The sequence below is a fragment of the Mus musculus genome, chromosome 4 (assembly GCF_000001635.26).
Source record: "Mus musculus strain C57BL/6J chromosome 4, GRCm38.p6 C57BL/6J".
NCBI lineage: Eukaryota > Metazoa > Chordata > Mammalia > Rodentia > Muridae > Mus > Mus musculus.
The window spans coordinates 59026608-59046514 of NC_000070.6; the positions used below are offsets into that span (position 1 = coordinate 59026608).

The following is a 19907-nucleotide window of genomic DNA, read 5'->3' on the forward strand; positions in this document are numbered from 1 at the left end:
AACACTTCCATCGATGGTGGGAGTGCAAATTTACACAGCCACTGTGTAAATCAATATGGCGGTTCTTCAGAATATTGGGAATTGTGCTACCTCAAGATCCAGTACCCACTCTTGGGCGTATACCCAAAGAATGTTCTATCCTACTACAAAGAGACTTGCTCAACTATGTTCATAGCAGCTTTATTCGTAACAGCCAGAAGTAGAAACAACTTAAATGTCCCTCATCCAAAGAATGGGTAGAGAAAATGTGGCACATTAACACAGTGGAGTATTACTCGGTTGTTTAAAATACAAAAACAAAAACAAAAACAAAAAAACAGGACCGTGAAATTTGTAGGCAAATGGATGGAGCTAGAAAGAAAAAAAAAAAATCGAGTGAGGTAACCCAGACCTCAAAAGACAAACATGGCATGTCCTTCAACATGGATGTTAGCTGTTAAGTAAACAATATGCTACAGTCCACAGACTCAGAAAGACTAGGTAACAAGTAGGGCTCAAGGGGGATGTGTGAATCTCCCTGGGAAAGGGAACTAGAATAGAGTTTCCAGGTGGGAGTGGTGACAGGAGGGGTCGTGATGGGAAGAGACAACTGGAGTCGGAGGGCATTTGGGCAGTGGTGGGGTGCGATGTGGAAACAACGAAGTGGAAATTCCCAGCATTCTACAAGGGTGGCCAACTTTTGTAACCAGGGAACTTCCAGTTGTGAGAATGGGACACTCAGCTATAAAACCTGCAACCTACAATCCTATGCTTGATTGCAAGATGTGTGGGGGCACAGAACTGTAGGAGTGGCTGACCATTGACTGGTCTAATTTCAGGCCCGTGCCTGACACTGCTGGATGGCCAGGAACTGAAGCTGGATAACCCAGAGACCTAGGATAGAAAACAAAATCAATAAAATGATTTTAATGATATTTTTCTATATTTATTGATCAGTGCCTCGCCCGGCTGTCACCAGAGAGGTTTCTTCCAGCAGCTGATGGGAACACATGAAGGAACCACCCCCCCCCCCCCCAAAAAAAAATTGGAGATCTCCATTAGGTTTCTCCTCTTGGAGCATAGGAAACCCTGCAGAAGATGTCAGGGAAAGAATTGTAGGAGCTAGAGGGGACAAGGACACCTGGAGAACAGGGCCCACAGAATCAACTAAGCAGGGCTCATGGGGGCTCACAGGGACTGAAGTAGAGTCACAGAGCCTGCATGGGTCTGTGCTAGGTCTTCTGCATGTATGTCATGGTTGCTAGCTTGGTTTGTAAAACTCTTGACAGAATCATAGTGACTCTGACTATTTTGCCTACTTTGGTATTTTTTCCTCCTACTGGGTTGCTTCATCCAGCCTTTGACATGAGGGTTTGTGCCTAGGCTCATGGTAACTTGCTAAGCTGTGTTTGGTCAATATCCCTGGGAGCCTGAAGGGAAGTGGAGGAGCAGCTGATCTGGGGGAGAAGGGAGGTGGGGAGGTAAGCGGGGAAGAGTGGATGGAGAGACAACTGTGGTTGGGATGTAATGTATAATAAAATAATGAAGTAATAATAATAAGTTGCAGCCTTATAACATCCATCAGACCTCCTGCCTGGAGTCTAAACACTGGTTGGCACAAAGGATTCTTTACAAATACATGGGGGAAAAAGCTTAGAGAGCTAACTAGTTCAGTCCTGTTGCATTTATGTTTGGAAACATGTTTGTTTCCTTTGGGTTTATTTTGGGGCGATGTGGGAGAGGCTATTGGTGAAACCTGGCTGCAGTGGAAGACCACAGTGTACTGGAGATGCCAGTACCATGGAATGATCATCAAGAACAGCAGCAGCAGTGGAGTGGATCAACTGGAGCTTAGAGTGCTACAGAGGGAAGAGCTGCAGAAATGAAGCAAGCCCTTTGGAGGAGCCCAGAAGATCATGTGACACGGAAACAGGCTGGAACATTGAAGACCCCAAGATGTTTGAGATGCCAGAGCCATGGGCTCTCCTGAGGGAAACTGCTAACAGGGAGTGGAACCAGTCCAGGAAAAGAAGCTTGTTGTAGTTAACAAACATGAAAGAGGAGTTGGAGATCTTAGACCTCTTTGACATCAGACATGGAGATGCAGTGTTTGGAGTTTGCCCAGCTGGTTTCCTGTCTTGCTTTGGGGAATTACAGTTGGTTGATTGGATGAATCTCAGAAGAGACCTTGCACTTTGGACTTTTATCATTGTTAAGACTGTTATAGACTATGGGGGCTTTGGAAGTTGGTCTAAATGGATTTTGTATTATGCTATAGTTAGGTATGGCCCCCATAGACTCATGTTTGAACAAACCTGTGGGGGCCAGGGAGTGGAATGTGATGGTTTGTATGTGCTTGGCCCAGGGAATGGCACTATTAGAATGTGTTACCCTGTTGAAGTAGGTGTGCCCTTGTTGGAGTAGGAGTGTCACTGGGCTTTAAGACCCTCATCCCAGCTGCCTAGAAGCCAGTATTCTGCTAGCAGCTTTCAGACGAAGACATAGAACTCTCATCTCTTCCTGCACTGTGCCTGCCTGGATGCTGCCATGCTCTCACCTTGATAATGGACTGAACCTCTGAACCTGTAAGCCAGCCCCAATTAAATGCTGTCCTTTATAAGACTTGCCTTGGTCATGGTGTCTGTTCACAGCAGTAAAACCCTAACTAAGACACACTCCAACCTTGGAAATACTGTTTGAATGGAAGCCTACTTTGCTAACAAGCAGCTGACACTGTGAATGGGACTGCTGGGGTGAGGTGTGGTGGCATGATAGGTAGAGGCAGGTAGATCTCTGAGTTTGAGGTCAGCCTAGTCCAAATATCAAGTTCCAGGGTAGCCAGAGCTACATAGACCCTTGTCAAAAACCAACCTGGACTGTCGAAATAGGGTAAACTGCACACATGAAAGTTCTGTGGAAATCACATGTGAACCTCAGATCTAGTGACTGTAGAACATTGAATTAAACATGGTCTCCACGAGACTGAGGCACTGGGACAAGCCATGTCTGGATGAATTATAGTTAGTCTGATTGGCAAAATGTGACAGCTTTCTGTTATGTGTATGTGACAATGCCAAACTAGAACCTTGTTACTAATGCCCTTTTCTGACTTCAGGCACTCATACACACAAGCAGAAGCACAGGAAAACATAGTTTTTAAAAAATTATGACAAGAATATAGGAAATTTCAATATCAAGGTATTTAAAACTTGCAAGATACCGTTTTTTGTCGTTTAGATCAGAGGTTCTCGACCTATGGATCATGACCCCTTTGGTGGTCAAGTGAACTTTTCATAAGGGTCACCTAAGATCATCAGAAAACAGAGATATTTACACTGATTCATAACAGTAGCAAAATTACAGTTATGAAATAGCAATGAGAATAACTTTATGGTTGGCGGTCACCACAACTTGAAGAACTGTATTAAAAGATCGCAGCATTAGGAAGGTTGAGAACCATTACCTTAGATGCAATGCAGGTTGTAGAATAATTGTAGTATAAAAACAGACACCCATCATTCAGTGAGAAAATTGTTACTACACATCATGAAACACAATAGGAAAAGTTTAAAATGTTTACATCCTTTTTAAATGAAAGATTATTGCTGGCCTTAATTCTAGCAAGGCAGACAGATCTCTGTGTTTGGGGTCAGCCTGGTCTACAGAGTGAGTTTCAGCACAGCCTGAGCGACACACAGAAAAACTCTTACACGCGTTCTCGCGACCGGCCAGGAAAGATGCAACAAACCGGAATCTTCTGCGGCAAAGCTTTATTGCTTACATCTTCAGGAGCCAGAGAGCAAGAGAGCAAGAGCAAGAAAGCAAGAAAAAGAACAAGAACAAGAAAAGCAAGAGAGCAAGAATGAGAAAACAAGAACAAGAGAGAGAGAAAGAATGGCAAAACCCCGTCCCTTTTAAGGAGAATTATTCTCCGCCTAGGACGTATTACTCCCTGATTGGCTGCAGCCCATCGGCCCAGTTGTCATCACGAGAAAGGCAGAACACATGGCGGGAAAACTGCCCCTGCACGTGTGCAGATTATGTTTACCACTTAGAACACAGCTGTCAGCGCCATCTTATAATGGCAAATGTGAGGGCGGCTCCTCACAGATCCCCCTTTTCTTTTAATAAGAGCAATAGGCCACCCATATTAATGAGAGTGGAGATAGAGGTCAAATCCCCAGTGTGCAGGTAAAGGAGCCATGTACAGGATTAGCTCTTAGGCTCACAGGCTTTTACCCAGAGCAACCCTGACCTGCTCCCGTGTCGTTTTTCCTGGGGGAAGGGAACTAGGACACTGAACCTTCATGAAAGATGACATGTCTCCCTAGAATAGGCTCATATGTGCCGCAGAGCCCTTCTACTGCAGTGCTTAGCCCTGCAACTCTCTCGGGCTGCTGAAGCACACTCACTCTATCCCGTGCAATGAGACTAGCCTCATGGGGTGCAAGAGCTGAATGGCCAGCGACCTATTGCTTAAGCATAGATAACCATATATCAGGGGAAGCACCATGTTCTAGAGCTGCAAGTGCCTGGGCAATAACCACCTTGTCTCTCCTAGTTTGGGCCTTAAGCTTACAGACCAACCAGAGAAGCAACACTAATCCACAGCAAAGTGTATCTCCAAATAATCCCACCCATTCTTTAAAGAAGGAAAATGCTGAGGAGATCCAATTGGGTAATCCTTTGGTCAGGGACAGGTCCAAGCGCGTGGAGTTGACCTGAATGATGGTAAGTCTCAATTCCCGAAGGGTCTGTTCAAATTCAGCCATCCAATTCTGTAACATATACTGAGAAAGACTTTTTGACAAATTAGCTGCCCTAGTAAATTTCTCATACTGAATGGAAGTAACGGACAATCCTGGAAACTTTTGTTCACATCCCAGCTGAGCTATTTGCCATAATACATCTAGTTATTCCTGGACAAGATCTATGCGTTGATTCATTTCTGCCCATGGAGCATTTTTGAGATTAGAGGATGGCGGCCGCTAAGCCTGCATTGGTGAGAGGTCCCCCAAGCTCCCAACAAACCCTAAGCCAGTCTTGTAAGCCTTTGTTCTTTCTTGGGGCTATGGCCGCTCTGCATTCCTGCGTGGCTTGCTCATAAATGAGCTATTCTACCAGAGGTGCGGCTTGCTCTGAATCTCCAAAAATACGCTCTGCTGCCTCTGTCATTCTGGCCACAAAATCTGAGAATGACTCCTGAGGTCCCTGGACGATCTTTGTTAGTTGTCCAGTGGCTTCACCTGCTCGGGAGAGCGCCTTCCAGGCCCTAATAGCCTTTTCATCTGATTCAGAACTACTAAGAACTGGCTCCTTGAGCTCATCTAGTGATGAGTATAGGCTTTTTCTCCTAGAAACCTCTGCTAATTGATCTTTTTTCTTTTCTTTTTTCTTTTCCTTCCTTCTAATCTCTCCCCAGGTATTCTTACCTGACCTAAACTTTTCCTCGGGTTCAAGACCCTTGGAAAGGCCTGTATACTTATTTTGTGTGCCATGTTTCCTCTTTGCTCCTACTCTCTCTCCCCGCTTTACTTCTGATAGATTGCCCTGAATTTCATCCAGAATTTTCAGCCCTGCCTTAACCGCTTGATAACACGTGAAAAGGAACAAAAAGGCTCCTAACACTAGAGAAAGTTCAAGGCCAAACATACCTTGTAAAGCTATTTCCCACTTTACTTCTGATAGACTGTCTTGAATTTCCTTAGAAAGTTCAAGGCCAGACGTACCTTGTAAAGCTATTTCCCACTTTACTTCTGATAGACTGTCTTGAATTTCGTTAGAAAGTTCAAGACCAGACTTACCTTGTAAAGCTATACTTATGGGTACCCTGTTCCCCAGCTGAAGAGTTCTGAATTCATGCAGTTGAATCCTTCTCAACAGTCTGTTTTACGGGAACCTTTATTACCATGACCCGCAGTTCTGGTTCCAGAATGAGGGATCTTCCTTGCGCCGGTGATGGTTAACTCCCGTCCCGAGTTTTCTTGTCCCGGGTTTTTTCGTCCCGGGTTCTTTCTTCCCGGGTTTCGGCACCAACTCTTACACGCGTTCTCGCGACCGGCCAGGAAAGACGCAACAAACCGGAATCTTCTGCGGCAAAGCTTTATTGCTTACATCTTCAGGAGCCAGAGAGCAAGAGAGCAAGAGAGCAAGAGCAAGAAAGCAAGAAAAAGAACAAGAACAAGAAAAGCAAGAGAGCAAGAATGAGAAAACAAGAACAAGAGAGAGAGAAAGAATGGCAAAACCCCGTCCCTTTTAAGGAGAATTATTCTCCGCCTAGGACGTATTACTCCCTGATTGGCTGCAGCCCATCGGCCCAGTTGTCATCACGAGAAAGGCAGAACACATGGCGGGAAAACTGCCCCTGCACGTGTGCAGATTATGTTTACCACTTAGAACACAGCTGTCAGCGCCATCTTATAATGGCAAATGTGAGGGCGGCTCCTCACAAAAAACTTTCTTGGAAAAAAAGTTAAGAAAAGAAGAGAGACAGAGACTTCTAATCCACATTATCTTTGTACTCAGTCACTCCTGCCTCAGCCTCTGAAGTCACTGAAGTCATGGGATCTCAGGCATGTGCTACCATGTTTGGCATAAATATTGGTACTCTTTGACCCATTCTTTCTACTTTTAGCATGCTGCCTAGGAAGTAGAGCAGAAAGCACAAGTTGTATAGTTATTGTTGTATTAAGTAATAGGGCAGTTGATTAATTATGATCCAGTTATAGCTAAGAATAATTGCTTTAGAGCCTTTATGTTTTAATAGTTTATATTCTCTTCTGTTGCTTTTTATATCTCAGATGTTTTTCTTTATAAGAATCATTTTTCACTCTGTTATTTGACTGGGTGTCTTAGTTTTGGGTTCTTCAGGAAAACAGACTCTGAGATGAAGGTTTTCAAGCTGGAAGTTCATTGGGGCCAGCCCTCCTAACTAGTACTTATTACCGAATGCTGTAAACAAGGATTGGGCAGAAGGAGAAGCTGACCCTCAGATGACCCCGGAAGGAACTCCAGAGTTGGAATGGTAAATCCGACTGCCTAAATCTGAGGGGGTTGAGGGTGGGGGAAAATCTCACTGAATGGAGACTGGCTGTGGGTATGGGTTTTGGGTTTTTTTTTTTTTTTTTTGGTTGTTTGGTTTTTTTGTTTGTTTGTTTGTTTGTTTGTTTTGGTTTGGTTTTTTTTTTTTGTTTTTTTTGGGAGGGGGGTGTTTTCGAGACAGGGTTTCTCTCTATAGTCCTGGCTGTCCTGGAGCTTACTCTGTAGACCAGGCTGGCCTCAAACTCAGAAATCCGCCTGCCTCTGCCTCCCAAGTGCTGGGATTATAGGCGTGGGCCACCACGCCCGGCTGTGGGTGTGTTTTGTGGGTGACTTTGCCCTGGATGGTTCTTAAGTCCAGAGAAAACTCAGCAGATTGGAAATTGGGTACTTCAACAGCAAATCCTTTTTAAGTAGCAATTGGTTTAAGGGAAGGCTGGTATTCAATACAAGCCAGGGAGAACCCATTTGAGATTCTAATTCCTCTCCCATATGTTTAGACAGGGCTAAAAGAAAGCATGGATTTTTTTCCCCCCACAGCACTACTGAGTCTATCCACCTTGAAGATGAGGCCAACCCTCAGAGTTGAATCAGGAGATGAGAATTTGAGCCTTGAAACTATTCCTAATTTTTAAAAATTATTATTCTTTAATTTTTTTTTTTTACAGTCCAGTTGTTATCCTCTTCTTGGTCTGCTTTCTGACTGTTCCTCATTCCATTTCTCTCCCTACCCCACCCCTACCCCTCCCCTCCATTTCCAAGAGGATGTCCCCACCCCACTACCACTACCCCACCAGATCTCCCCACTCCCTGGGGCCTCAAGGCTCTCAAGGGTTAGGCGCGTCTTCTCCCACTGAGGTCAGACCAGGCAGTGCTCTGCTATACCTGTGTATGCTGTGTGGCTGGCAGGTGGCCCAATGTCTGAGAGAGATCTCGGGGGTCCAGGTCAGTTGAGATTGCTGGTCTTCCGATGAGGTCAGCTTCCTCCAGTCCCTCCCCAATTCAACCGGGACGCCCGTGGTTGGATTGGGGAGGGGCCTTGAAGCTTTTTTAAAGTAATTAAACCAATGCTTTAAAGTCTTTGGGCTTTGAAGTTTAGCAAGCTCATCCATATTGCCTTTATGCACTACCCAGCTTATGCACTACCCAGTGCAGACAGATACGGTGGTGTATAAGATGGCGATATAGTTATTACATAGTAAGTGTAAAAAAAAAACAAAAGGAAACAAGAAAACTAAAAAACCTCAAGTTTTAACGTAATGGTCTCAGTTTTGTAAAACCAATGTGCACACTTAAAAAACTCGGGAGAAGACTGGAAACAATGGCCATAGATAGTGGGTGAGAGGGCTGGTGTAATTTCATTCCATATCAGACCAACGAGCAGGATATCCTTGAAGGTTTGACTAGCTCTTCGGTGAAGTCCTAGTGTCCTTCCCTTCGCAGCGCAGGCGCCACCTAGGTTTGTTCCGAGGCACCGGCGACCGGGGCCGGGCAGCTCGCGACCCCAGCGCGGGGACAGCGGGGCGGGCGCGGCGGCTACCCCGCCCCGGGGCGGCACCCCGCTCGGCGGTCGTTCCTCCCAGCCGAACCAGCCTCGCGCAGCCTTAGCCGCCATGTCTTCCGGGGCCAGCGTGAGCGCCCTGCAGCGCCTGGTGGAGCAGCTGAAGCTGGAGGCTGGCGTGGAGAGGATCAAGGTGAGCGTTCGTCCAGCCGGACCCCAGCGCCAGCCCCACGGGCGACCGAGCGGCCCGCAGGAGACCGCGGCCTGGCGGGAGTGGGAGCTACCGGGCCGGGCGCGCACCGGGGCCTCGGGTGCTCGCGAGCCGCGCGTGGATGCGGGGTGGTTTCAGGCCGAATCCCGGGTGCTTCTGGCGACACAGCCTGTCCCAGGGACCAGGTCCGATGGCTCCGTGGGCGTGTCTACAACAGGCTGGCGACACGCTGGCGACCTGGACTCTGCCCACCCGGCTGCGGGAGGATGATGCTTAGAGATGGGGAGGGAGGCCACCGAATGAACAGATGCGAGCGAGATGGATGCTGGAGAAGGATGCTCTGCCTTCCTCTGCTGCCCCATGGGGGATCCTTGAGAGTTGAGGAAGTGAGTTCCGTTTTGGATCTGTGGATTTTACAGAGGTATCCAGGAGAGATTTCGTTGTGTGGACAGACGGCCACAGAAAAAGGCCGAAAGAGGTCATTAAAATATATGAGCGTGAAATAGACAAAGAGCGGAACTTGTAGCGTGCTGCCAGGGACAGTTCAAAGGAGGAAGGTGAGTTGGATTGTCAGGAGAGGGGTGGGGAGGCTAGAGAGATGGCTCAGCTCACTGACTGCTGTTCTGGACGACTCCGGTTCAATTCCCAGCACACACCCAAGGTTGCTCACAACCGTCTGTAACGTCAGTTTCAGGGGACCCGATGTCTTCCTCTGGCTTCCTCAGGCACCAGGCATGCACAAGGTGTGCACAAACATGCAGGCAAAACACCCGCGAGATAAAATTAAAATGAAGGCCCGCAAACACAGCCAAGGATTTACTCTGTTGGCTGAATGTGTGATTGGCAGCTAGTGTGATTCCAAGTGTGTGGGTAGGTATGGACACACCATCATGCTAGTCAGTTCCCTCTGTTTTAGCCCTCGACCTGGTGCTACTCCAGGGAATAGGGAACTCGGGTGGATACGGTAAACTAATACACAAAATTATTTCAGACAACCAGGGACAAGAGGCGCGCAGTACAGAGATGTGCCAGTAAGGTGTAGGGGAAGCCCGACAGGTTAAAAATAAAAAAGTTTTAAAGAAATAACTTCCTTTTTTTCTTCGAAAATAAAAAGGGTTTTGGGTTGATAGGAAAGATTTTTTTTATTTTGTCAAGGAAAATGGAGGCAAGGTGACTGTAGAAGAAACAAGGGTTTGGGGTGACATCTTCGGGGACAGGAAAAAAGGAGATGTGTATAAAGTGCCTCTGATTACGGATTACAGCTTTTGGCGATGGCTGTCTTGTGAAACAGGAAGCTGTGTTTTCTTGTGGGACAGTGAACCAGGAGTTAGCAAAGGGCGAAGGAAGTGCTTACTGTCCACGGTGGAGCTCACCAGCCTGGGCAGTCACAGCCTTGACACCCAGATAGGAGGCCTGTACCGCTTGTGGTTCCTTTTTCCTCGCTAGTATCTGACCACCAAGGATTTTGAGGGCGAAAAACTAAAGAAGTTTGATCCAGACCGTGGATGAGCAAGAAGTATGCCAGAAAGTAAGGGTGGGGTCAGAGGCCTCGGTCTGGCTGGAAAAGGCTGAATTTTGAACCCAGACTAGAAAGAGAACGATCAAAGCCATACAGGGGGCAGCGACACCTAGTGGTCATTGTGAGTTCAGGGTAAGAGAGATTGAAGCTGTGGTCCCTTACTTTCCAAAGGGAGCAGTTGTTGGCTGGAGCTCCCAGCAGAGAACAAGGCTGTGTGAGGAGAGAAAATGGGGAACTAAAAGTAGAGTTGTTGAAAGTGTACGGTATCATTGAGCATCAGACCTGGAAGGAAAACTGAATCAAATGCCTGCTCACCCTGTGGACACGAGGGAAGAGACTCTTTTTTTTTTTTTTTTTTTTTTTTTTAAAGATTTATTTATTTATTATATGTAAGTACACTGTAGCTGTCTTCAGACACTCCAGAAGAGGGCGTCAGATCTTGTTACAGATGGTTGTGAGCCACCATGTGGTTGCTGGGATTTGAACTCTGGACCTTCGGAAGAGCAGTCGGGTGCTCTTACCCACTGAGCCATCTCACCAGCCCGGGGGAAGAGACTCTTAACTGCACTTGACAGGGCATTGTGGAGGTAACACAGACACACAGAGAGAGAGAGAGAGAGAGAGAGAGAGAGAGAGATTAACAGTTAGGTGAACGTGGGCAGCAGTCACATCCCAGAATCTAGTCAGCTTCATTTCAGGGCTCAGCCTTGGATGTTCTTGGCACACTGAGACACATACACCAGGCACAGGTTTTCTAGAGTCCCTTCCCAGGGACTGCAAAGCTTGCTGTCCTGAGGAATCCTCTGGAGTTGAGTCAGATAACCCAGGAGGGACAGACAACCCAACCTCATGGCAGGGGACAGCTTGCAGGGTTTGAGGTTTTCTCCCTCACAGAGTCTCTCCCTCGCCCCTGCTGAGGGTCCTGACCGACCTTAGTTTGTTTCTCCGAGCATCCCCCCTTTATCTTTATCACCATGACCTTTATGCTAGGCTCTGGTTGGCCTCCTTTCCCCAGGGTCCTGAGAGAGGCTCCTACTCCCCACATGTGGAGTTTACCCAGATCCCTGATACACAATCTCTGCACAGGATTGGTTCTGCATTTCTTTGAAAATCAATAATTTACATAAGATCATTAGCTCTAATTATAATTAATGTGAAAACATTAAGTTTCAATTGATGGAAAATTTGGCTTAAATGTTAGTCTGGTTATATTGTATTTTATATACTACTAATTAAAAGTTCTAGCTCTAAAAGCAAATTCCTAAGGCCTTTCAGAAACTTGGTGGCAACTGGAAACATATGGTAAGCAGCTGTAACATACATGTAATATACACGTAACGTTATTACACGTTACAAGTTTTCTGTTGCTAATAGCCAAGTACCTCAGACAGAGTAACATTTTTTTTTCTTGTTTTTTCAAGACAGAGTTTCTTTCTCTGTGTAGCCCTGGCTGTCCTGGAGCTCACTCTATAGATCAGGCTGGCCTCGAACTCAGAAATCCTCCTGCCTCTGCCTCCCAAGTGCTGGGATTAAAGGCATGCGCCACCACTGCCCAGCTCAGAGTAACATTTTTAAAAAGTTTATTTTAGCTTATGGTTCTGGAGGGTCCAAGGTCTACCCTCTTGGAGCTGGAGAGATGGCTCAGTGATTAAGAGCACTGGCTATTCCTGCTGAGGTCCTGAGTTTAATTCTCAGCACCCACACAGTGGCTCACAACAGTCTATAATATAGTCTCATAGAATCCAATGTCCTCTTCTGGGGTGCAGTTGTACATGCAGATAAAACACCCATATATAAAAAAATACATAAACAAGTTTCCACCCTTCATAGTGGAGATTAAATTCCAACATATAAGCCTTTGAAGGACAAACTCAAACCGTGGCTAAAACACAATATCCCTGTTTTATTGATGGTGATGATTAGTGTTGCTGTGTTTGTGTTTTGTCCTAGGGACTGACTCCAGGGCCTCCCTTGTGCTAGGCAAGCATTCTGTCACTGAGCCCCACCTCAGCCCCAGAGACCACAATCTTAACCAGCAAACTGTACTTTCTGAACAGCATAGAAGAGTAATTCTGTCACTTGTTTGGCACAGACTGGACAAAGCCCCAGCCTTGTTCACATGGCAAATTTAGATTATTTGTCCTGGGAACTTGAGAATGAGCCATTTCCTTACCAATTTGGTCTTAAAACTAGAATTCTAAATGGATTAAAGTTGCATTTCCTTTGTCAATGAAGTCCAAAAGTATCCTACCCTCAATCGTAGAGAGTTTAGTCTTCCATGGTGGGACTGAGTGGCTGGAGTAAGCAGACAGCCTTGGATGATGACAGTGGTGTCCCACCTCAGGCTGGCTCACACTGTGCTGTGTCTCAGGTCTCCCAGGCAGCTGCAGAGCTTCAGCAGTACTGCATACAGAATGCATGCAAGGACGCCCTGCTGCTCGGTGTTCCGGCTGGAAGCAACCCCTTCCGGGAGCCCAGGTCCTGTGCTCTACTTTGAAGACTGGTGAGTTGGGGTTCGCTGTGTCATCTTGGGGCCATAGTGTCTTCAGGGCGCTGCCCAAAGGATTTAGATGACAGAGGTTAAGAAAGACTCAGAATGCTGCCCTGCCCGATGGGTACTTCTGGGCTGTAGCTACCCTGTCTGTGATATGTTGTCGCCTTATGCACACAAGCTCTTTAGCTGAGCTGACCAGCCATATTTCCTGACCTTAATTCCCTCTGCCCCTACAGCATCCCAGAGTTGTGATCTACTCACTGGTGTTACCCACTGACTTGCATGTCTTGGAACTAAGGACTTGACAGAGGAACTAGCTGACTTGAGTCTACTTTGGGCTATAGTTCTCTAGCAGCTCCCTAAATAGCTCTGGTTTGGTTGGTTTGGTTGGTTTGTTTTGGTTTGGTTTTTCTGAGACAGGGTTTCTCCGTGCAACCCTGGCTGTCCTAGAACTTGCTCTGTAGTTCTCTTGAAACCACAGAGATCTCCTGTTGCTGCCTGTACTGGGATTAAAGACATGTGCCACCACTGCTTGGGACATATCTCTGTTTTAATGGAAGATAGAATGTAGCTACTGGTCTATTGAGGCAAGAAATGAAACGGGAACAGGAACCATCAAAGGCATTTTTAGAACCAAGAATTCACAGCAAGGAACAGACACAAAGCTGACCATGAATGAGACCCAGGATGCCCAGAAGCAACTCAGAGTCAGAATAAAGACACCAGAGCAAACAGATAGCAAACATGAGAACTACCACCCACATTCCAAGATTTTAAATGTCTTAATCCAGGTGGTACCCCAGCCCCAACGGATTCAGAAGGGAAGGTGAGTTACCCTGGCAGGCACTGATGCAGACTTTTAGAATTACTCACCCTGAAATGCCAGCATCAGGAAAATATTTTGTTCACATACCCATTGACATGAAAAAGTAGTATGTCAAAGGAGGACTTATGGAAGGTGTATTTTCAAGCGATGAGCAGAACCTCAGGCTTTCTTGGTAAGTGGATCTTGAAATGATTAGCCTCATGGCCTACTGGTGTTCTGAGTAAGGGCACTTCTACCCAATGGCTGTCAAGATGCCCTCATGACAACAATCAGCAGCTCCTTCGTCTATAAACACTTCAATTTCTGGGAAGGTTTATCAAAGAATCCTCTTCATTAAAACTATTGTAAGAGATAGATCCTGTCCATTCTCAATGAGACTGCAGGGTAGTTGGGAAAGCAGCTAGTGCGTATGCCCAGGTTGTGGAGAGGAAGCAGCCCTTCTCACCCAGACCTCCTCACTTCCTGCTTGGCCCTGGTGTAGGATATGGTGAAAACAGTGTGAATCCAGCAGTCTCCAACTTTTGCCCACCCACCAACCTAAAAACTGTAGGACATAGGTTATTAGTCCTGGGACCAACGTATTCCAAATTTTGTTTACACAGTAAGTGATCATCTTGTTCACATATTTGTAAAAGGAAACTGTTCACATTGAATTGGGGGGCTGGTTCTGCTATCAGATGCAAGTTGAACTGGGTTGCCAAGGTAACTGCCTTCGTGACACAGTTCCCCTTTACATAGCACAGCTGTGAGTGCAGTCTGACCAAGATGGGCTTACATATTCTCTTGCGTTCACTAATGTTTTCTACATTGTGCATTTTTGGTGTTCTGTGAAATGATAAGGTTCCTTTACAAGTAACTCTCACTAAAGCGACGATAACCAACGGAACTCTCGTCAACAGGGAAGAAGCTCGCTGAGGAAGCCTTGTGTGCACATGGTGATGGATGACTGCAGCCAAGTCCCAAGAAAACAGCTTTCAAGAGCCAAGTCATTCTCTCTGTCCTAGAAAATGGCCTGGTCCTAGGTCAAAATCCTACAGAAGTCAATGTTTTCCTTCTAACCTCACTACCAAACTTGCTGGATGCGCCTCTTTCACCATGGAGCCTGTGTAGCCCTGTGTGGGATAGAGGCATGTTTTATTTACTGGGTTTTGCATTTCAGGACAGAAAGGTTGCATTTCCAAAAACTGAGTATTTGTAATTTTTCTAACATTTTTGTACCCTAATAAAATTTTTTTCATAAAAATTTACAATAACTAAATGAAACAAAGTGTACAATTTGGGGAATAATTGATACCTTGATTTTGTAAAGGAAAGCTTTTTCATTTCCCAATGAGCAAATGGTCTGACTTGAACAGTAAGGTTGGGCGCTGCTCCTTGGCAAATGGAAAGATTGATGTATTGTTAGGTTGCCCATCCTGTGTGAAGCCAGTTAGATCTTCCTTTAGTTCCTATACTTTACAACTTATAATTGTGATTGTAGCTTTTAAAAATGTGCCCATGCCTTTAAAAATGTTTAAATGTGGCCTACAATTAGAACATTGCAATTGGTTAAAAACAAAGCATGAAGATATTATAACTTAAAAGAATTCATGTCACACGTATTTTATTGGGGTGATGTGCCTTTGATTTAATTGGGGACACTTTTAGAAGAAAAGTTTGTGTTTGTAATATTCTTTGAAGAGCTTGGAAATAAACTTTTTGTGTAATTCATCATTTTCCATGACAGCAGTAGTTTGTGTTTGGTGTCTTAGGGCCGCATGGATTTCTGTTTGCTGATGTGTGTGAGTGCAGAAGGTGGGACTGGGGCTGGAATCCCTGAATTCTGTTATTATCTTCACACGTAGATGTAAGCATAACATGAAAACCAACCCTCAGTCCCCAGCCACAGTGCTCTCTGACCTAGCCCCGCATGGCAGTCACTACTGATGCGTTCTCAGGAATACAAAAGTGGAGAAAATGAAGCCATCAGAGGGGCCTCCCTGATTCCAAGCATCATTCAGATATCAGTAAATGGGATTCCGAGTTAATCGTGGATTTAGGAGTCCTTTTCGTGTTTCTATTATCCGTTTAACCTAGCTTGTAGCCAAGGATCACCGCGTTTGACTTTGGCAGGCCCGGGTTATGATCTGCTGGGAACCAAACCCAGACCTCTGTGTGGGCAGTCTCCACCACTCAGCTACTTCCTAGCTCCACTCCAACGAATGCCCATGCATCACAAAGTGTGGAACTCACGCTTGCTCAGATATCCCCATATGTACTAAACCATTTTGAGCAAATTGGAACTGTCCATTTTCACTATGGTCAGGGCACACTTATTTCTTCATAAAGTTTCATGGTATACTCTAAATGTTTACTTTGTTCTGGTAGCAAGTGTCTATAAATTTTACCTATTACACACAAGCTGTACTTAAAATAGGTTTCATGTTACAGTTAATATTTATTTAAGATAAATTCTTAGTAATATAATTCCCGAGTCAAACTATCTAGTCATCTTACATTTTGTTAGCTGTTGCCTGGAGTGGGGTCTAAAAGGATGTACAGACAATACAGGAAAGTACTCTTCTCTGACATGCTGACCCTAGGAATCTGTATTTTCAATCTTTTGTCAATGTGATAGGTGAAAAACAGTGATTTATTTAGTAGACAGTACCTCTGTAACAAACAACGAAGTTGCTTATCCTAAATATTTACAAGTTTGTCTTGTTCTGAGAATATCTGTTTAGATACTTGACTTATTCTATTATGTTTCCTTTTTCCCTCCGGTGTGAAAGGGTGTTTTGTATATTAAGAATGGGAACTCTTGCTGGATAGTGGTGGTGACGGCCCACACCTTTAGTCGCAGCTCTTGGGAGGCAGAGGTAGGTGGATCTCTGTGAGTTTGAGGCCAGCCTGGTCTACAGAGTAAGTTTCAGGTCTACAGAGTGAGACTCTGTTTCAAAACAGACAGACAGACAGACAGACAGACAACAGAATGTGAACTCCTTCCGCAGTCTCGGATGCAAGCATTTCTCGGTACTCTTTCTAGTTGGTTTGGGGGAACTGTGCAGAGCTCCTTTGGTTTCAGTTCTGCCCTTGTGGGGTGCTCCTCACTGTTTGACTCAAACTGTCAGACTGTGAGGTGGGGAGCTCAAGAGATGGCTCAGTGGTTAGGAGTGCTTGCTGCTCCGGCAGAGGACTGCACTGTGGTTTCTTGCACATAGCTCCCGAGGCCCACAAACACCAGTAACCAAGGCTCTGGGGGCTCAGGTGCCCTCTTTTGGATTCCACAGGCACTGCACTCAATATGCACATTCCAACATGCAGATACACAATTTAATAATAAAAAATTAAACATTTAAAAAAAAAAACAAAAACAAAAAACAAGATTCTGATGGGGCCTTGGGATCCCCTGGCCTCCCAGGGCATCTCTACTCAAGTGCACACACTCCACATGCATATACATAAGTGAAAAGTCAGGTCTTTAAAGAGACAAATGCCCTGCGAAGTACACAGGAATCTGTGTATTTTGGGGGGGGGGGGTTATGCTTATTATGTTAATTGATAAGTCAGACAAGCAGACTTAGATATAAACACCGAGGACATGTAAAAACAATGGCATTTTCTTTGATGTGGAGTCAAGCCTAAATACTTGGTTACTGGATTGGCATAAGGAAATAGAATCTGGCAGGTGGCACTGTCCCTTCTGTTTTTTTCATAAAAACTTCAGCCGGGTTTGCCCATCCACTCTTCCAGGGACTTTCTCATACATTAGACGTCGTTTCTTGGGTTGTGGTACTTGTGAGTACATTAAGTCTGTCAAAAGGAGAAAAGAAAACCATTTTATTGGGATAAGTAAATACAAAAAAAATTGTTTAACATGAACAACGCACCTTTCCCCGATGGCTGTTTAAGATCAGTGCGCACATAGACTGTGTGAGTCATTCATTATCTCCTGACTCCAATTTCCTCTTCTGTAAGGTTCTATGATCTCTAAAGTCTCTCCTGGCTCTAATGTGTTTAAGTAAAACCTTTGCAAATAAGCAACTCAGACAGGCTTCCTAATCCCTGAAGGTCTCCCACACATCTTCACAGACTAGAATAAGTGCAGTGCCCGGTCTGACTGACTTTGAACTCACACATGCTTTGTTCCTTGGCTCTGCATACCACAGAGACTGTTCTAGTGTGTTCAGTATGTTTACATTTATTAGCTCTTCAGCTTCCACTCCACCATCTTTACTTAAAATTTTTAATTAGTTTATGCATGTGAATTGTGTGTGAGCCTGTATGCTCATATGTGTCTATGTGTATACATGTGTGCGCATGCACATGTGCACAGCTCCAGACAGCAGCTTCCACACACGTGCAGACACATGTGCACATGCATCAGTAAATGTGCACCCACACATGAACATTCATGCACACGTGCCACACACATACACATGCAAAATAAAATTATTCAAACTAAATGAATTTTAAAAACATAGATATTTGAGTATTCCACCTATATGTCCAAAAGCTTAAATGTCAGAATTAGAAACTTCCTGGAATTTTCTCATTGAGAAAATGGGAGAATTATATAGAGAAGCGGTCCATGTTCAAAAGTCTATGGAGCTCACATGGGTAACTATTCTAGAGTCCAAGGATGGGGTTTGATGAGGGTCACTTAGGGAACAGCTCTACAATAAAGCACAAACAACACCATCATGACTCCTGTTATGAAAATCAGAACTAAACATCAGGAGCCAAACTAACAGCATCCTTGTACATATAAACAACGGGATTTTACTCAGCGTCAGCGTAAAAAAAAAAAAAAAAGTGAAGTAACATTTGCAGAACAGTGGATAGAACTGAAAGTACTTTAAGTGAACAGCCAGGCAATGAAAGACAGGCATGAAGATTTTTCTTTCACTAGGTACTTGGACTGTAATTAGTATATGTGTGTGTGTGTGGGGGGGGGTTTACTATGGATTGTAATTTATATATGTGTGTGGGGGTTACTATGGATTGTAATTTATATATGTGTGGGGGGGTTACTATGGATTGTAATTTGTGTGTGTGTGTAGGGTTACTATGGATTGTAATTTGTGTGTGTGTGTGGGGTTACTATGGATTGTAATTTGTATATGTGTGTGTGGGGTTACTATGGATTGTAATTTGTGTGGGGGGGTTACTATGGATTGTAATTTGTGTGTGTGTGTAGGGTTACTATGGATTGTAATTTGTGTGTGTGTGGGGGTTACTATGGATTGTAATTTGTATATGTGTGTGTGGGATTACTATGGATTGTAATTTGTATATGTGTGTGGGGGGTTACTATTGATTGTAATTTGTATATGTGTGTGTGGGATTACTATGGATTGTAATTTGTATATGTGTGTGTGGGGTTACAATGGATTGTAATTTGTGTGTGTGTGGGTTACTATGGATTGTAATTTATATATGTGTGTGGGGGTTACTATGGATTGTAATTTGTGTGTGTGGGGTTACTATGGATTGTAATTTGTATATGTGTGTGTGTGGTTACTATGGATTGTAATTTGTGTGTGGGGGGGGTTACTATGGATTGTAATTTGTGTGTGGGGGGGGGGTTACTATGGATTGTAATTTGTATATGTGTGTGTGGGGTTACTATGGATTGTAATTTGTGTGTGGGGGGTTACTATGGATTGTAATTTATATATGTGTGTGGGGGGTTACTATAGGTCATCAAACTATGAAAGGGACTGGGAGGCCTTCCTGGGGCAGATATAAAATGACACCTGTGACATGAAAGCAGAAGGAAGTCTACTGGACAGGGAACAACAGACAGAGCCGTTAGGAGGGGTGAGGGCAGGCAGGAACGAGGGGAGGGTGGAAACAGGATTAGGAGGCCCTATTTTAATAAAATATGGATGTTAGTTTTTTTTTTTCTGGGCCCTTCTCTGATCTTAGAAAGGAAGACTATGAGAAGAGAAAGTCTGAAACTTAAATTTCTCTTCTCCCACTGCCTTTCATGACAACGCTACATTCATATGCCTTATGAGATCTTAACATTTTGTTCTAGATGTTCAATGCAATAAAAAATTATATAGAAATAAAGATATAATGAGTAGAAATGAGAAAACAAAATTGTCCTTTTTAAAAGGCGATATGATAAAACATTCAGTCAAGTCAAAAACATCCATCAAAGAGAAGATAATAGGGGTTCTTACCCAGTAAAGGCAACCAGCTCATAGAAAAGGTTTAAGTGTGTGTGTGTGTGTGTGTGTGTGTGTGTGTGTGTGTGTGTGTGTGTGAGAGAGAGAGAGAGAGACACCTGTGTGTTACTAAAGAAGCTGGGCTGGATGACATCGAGCCCCACAAATCCACCTGTTTCTGCCT

At 44.7% G+C, this 19907-nt stretch overlaps 2 protein-coding genes across 2 annotated transcripts in view; one reads left to right on the forward strand and one right to left on the reverse strand.

The window, feature by feature from the left end:
* Nucleotides 1-8548: 8548 nt before the first annotated feature.
* On the forward strand, nt 8549-15292 carry Gng10 (guanine nucleotide binding protein (G protein), gamma 10). Its single transcript, NM_025277.3, has 3 exons — nt 8549-8711; nt 12620-12751; nt 14468-15292. Exons 1-2 carry the CDS (start codon nt 8631-8633, stop codon nt 12743-12745), a joined length of 207 nt encoding a protein of 68 aa, NP_079553.1. The 5' UTR covers nt 8549-8630; the 3' UTR covers nt 12746-12751; nt 14468-15292.
* An 84-nt stretch (nt 15293-15376) lies between these two features.
* Shoc1 (shortage in chiasmata 1) overlaps nt 15377-19907 on the reverse strand; it is a 97000-nt gene continuing 92469 nt past the window's right edge. Inside the window, exon 28 of the mRNA NM_001370843.1 lies at nt 15377-17360. Coding sequence (NP_001357772.1) covers nt 17260-17360 — 101 coding nt within the window. The 3' untranslated portion in view covers nt 15377-17259. The remainder of the gene's footprint in view (nt 17361-19907) is intronic.

Excerpts from the sequence above, each read along its gene's own strand:
- Gng10 (NM_025277.3), top strand. The coding sequence starts at position 8,631 with ATGTCTTCCGGGGCCAGCGTGAGCGCCCTGCAGCGCCTGGTGGAGCAG. Across the intron at positions 8,712-12,619 it reads CTGGCGTGGAGAGGATCAAG|GTCTCCCAGGCAGCTGCAGA; the intron begins GTGAGCGTTCGT and ends GCTGTGTCTCAG.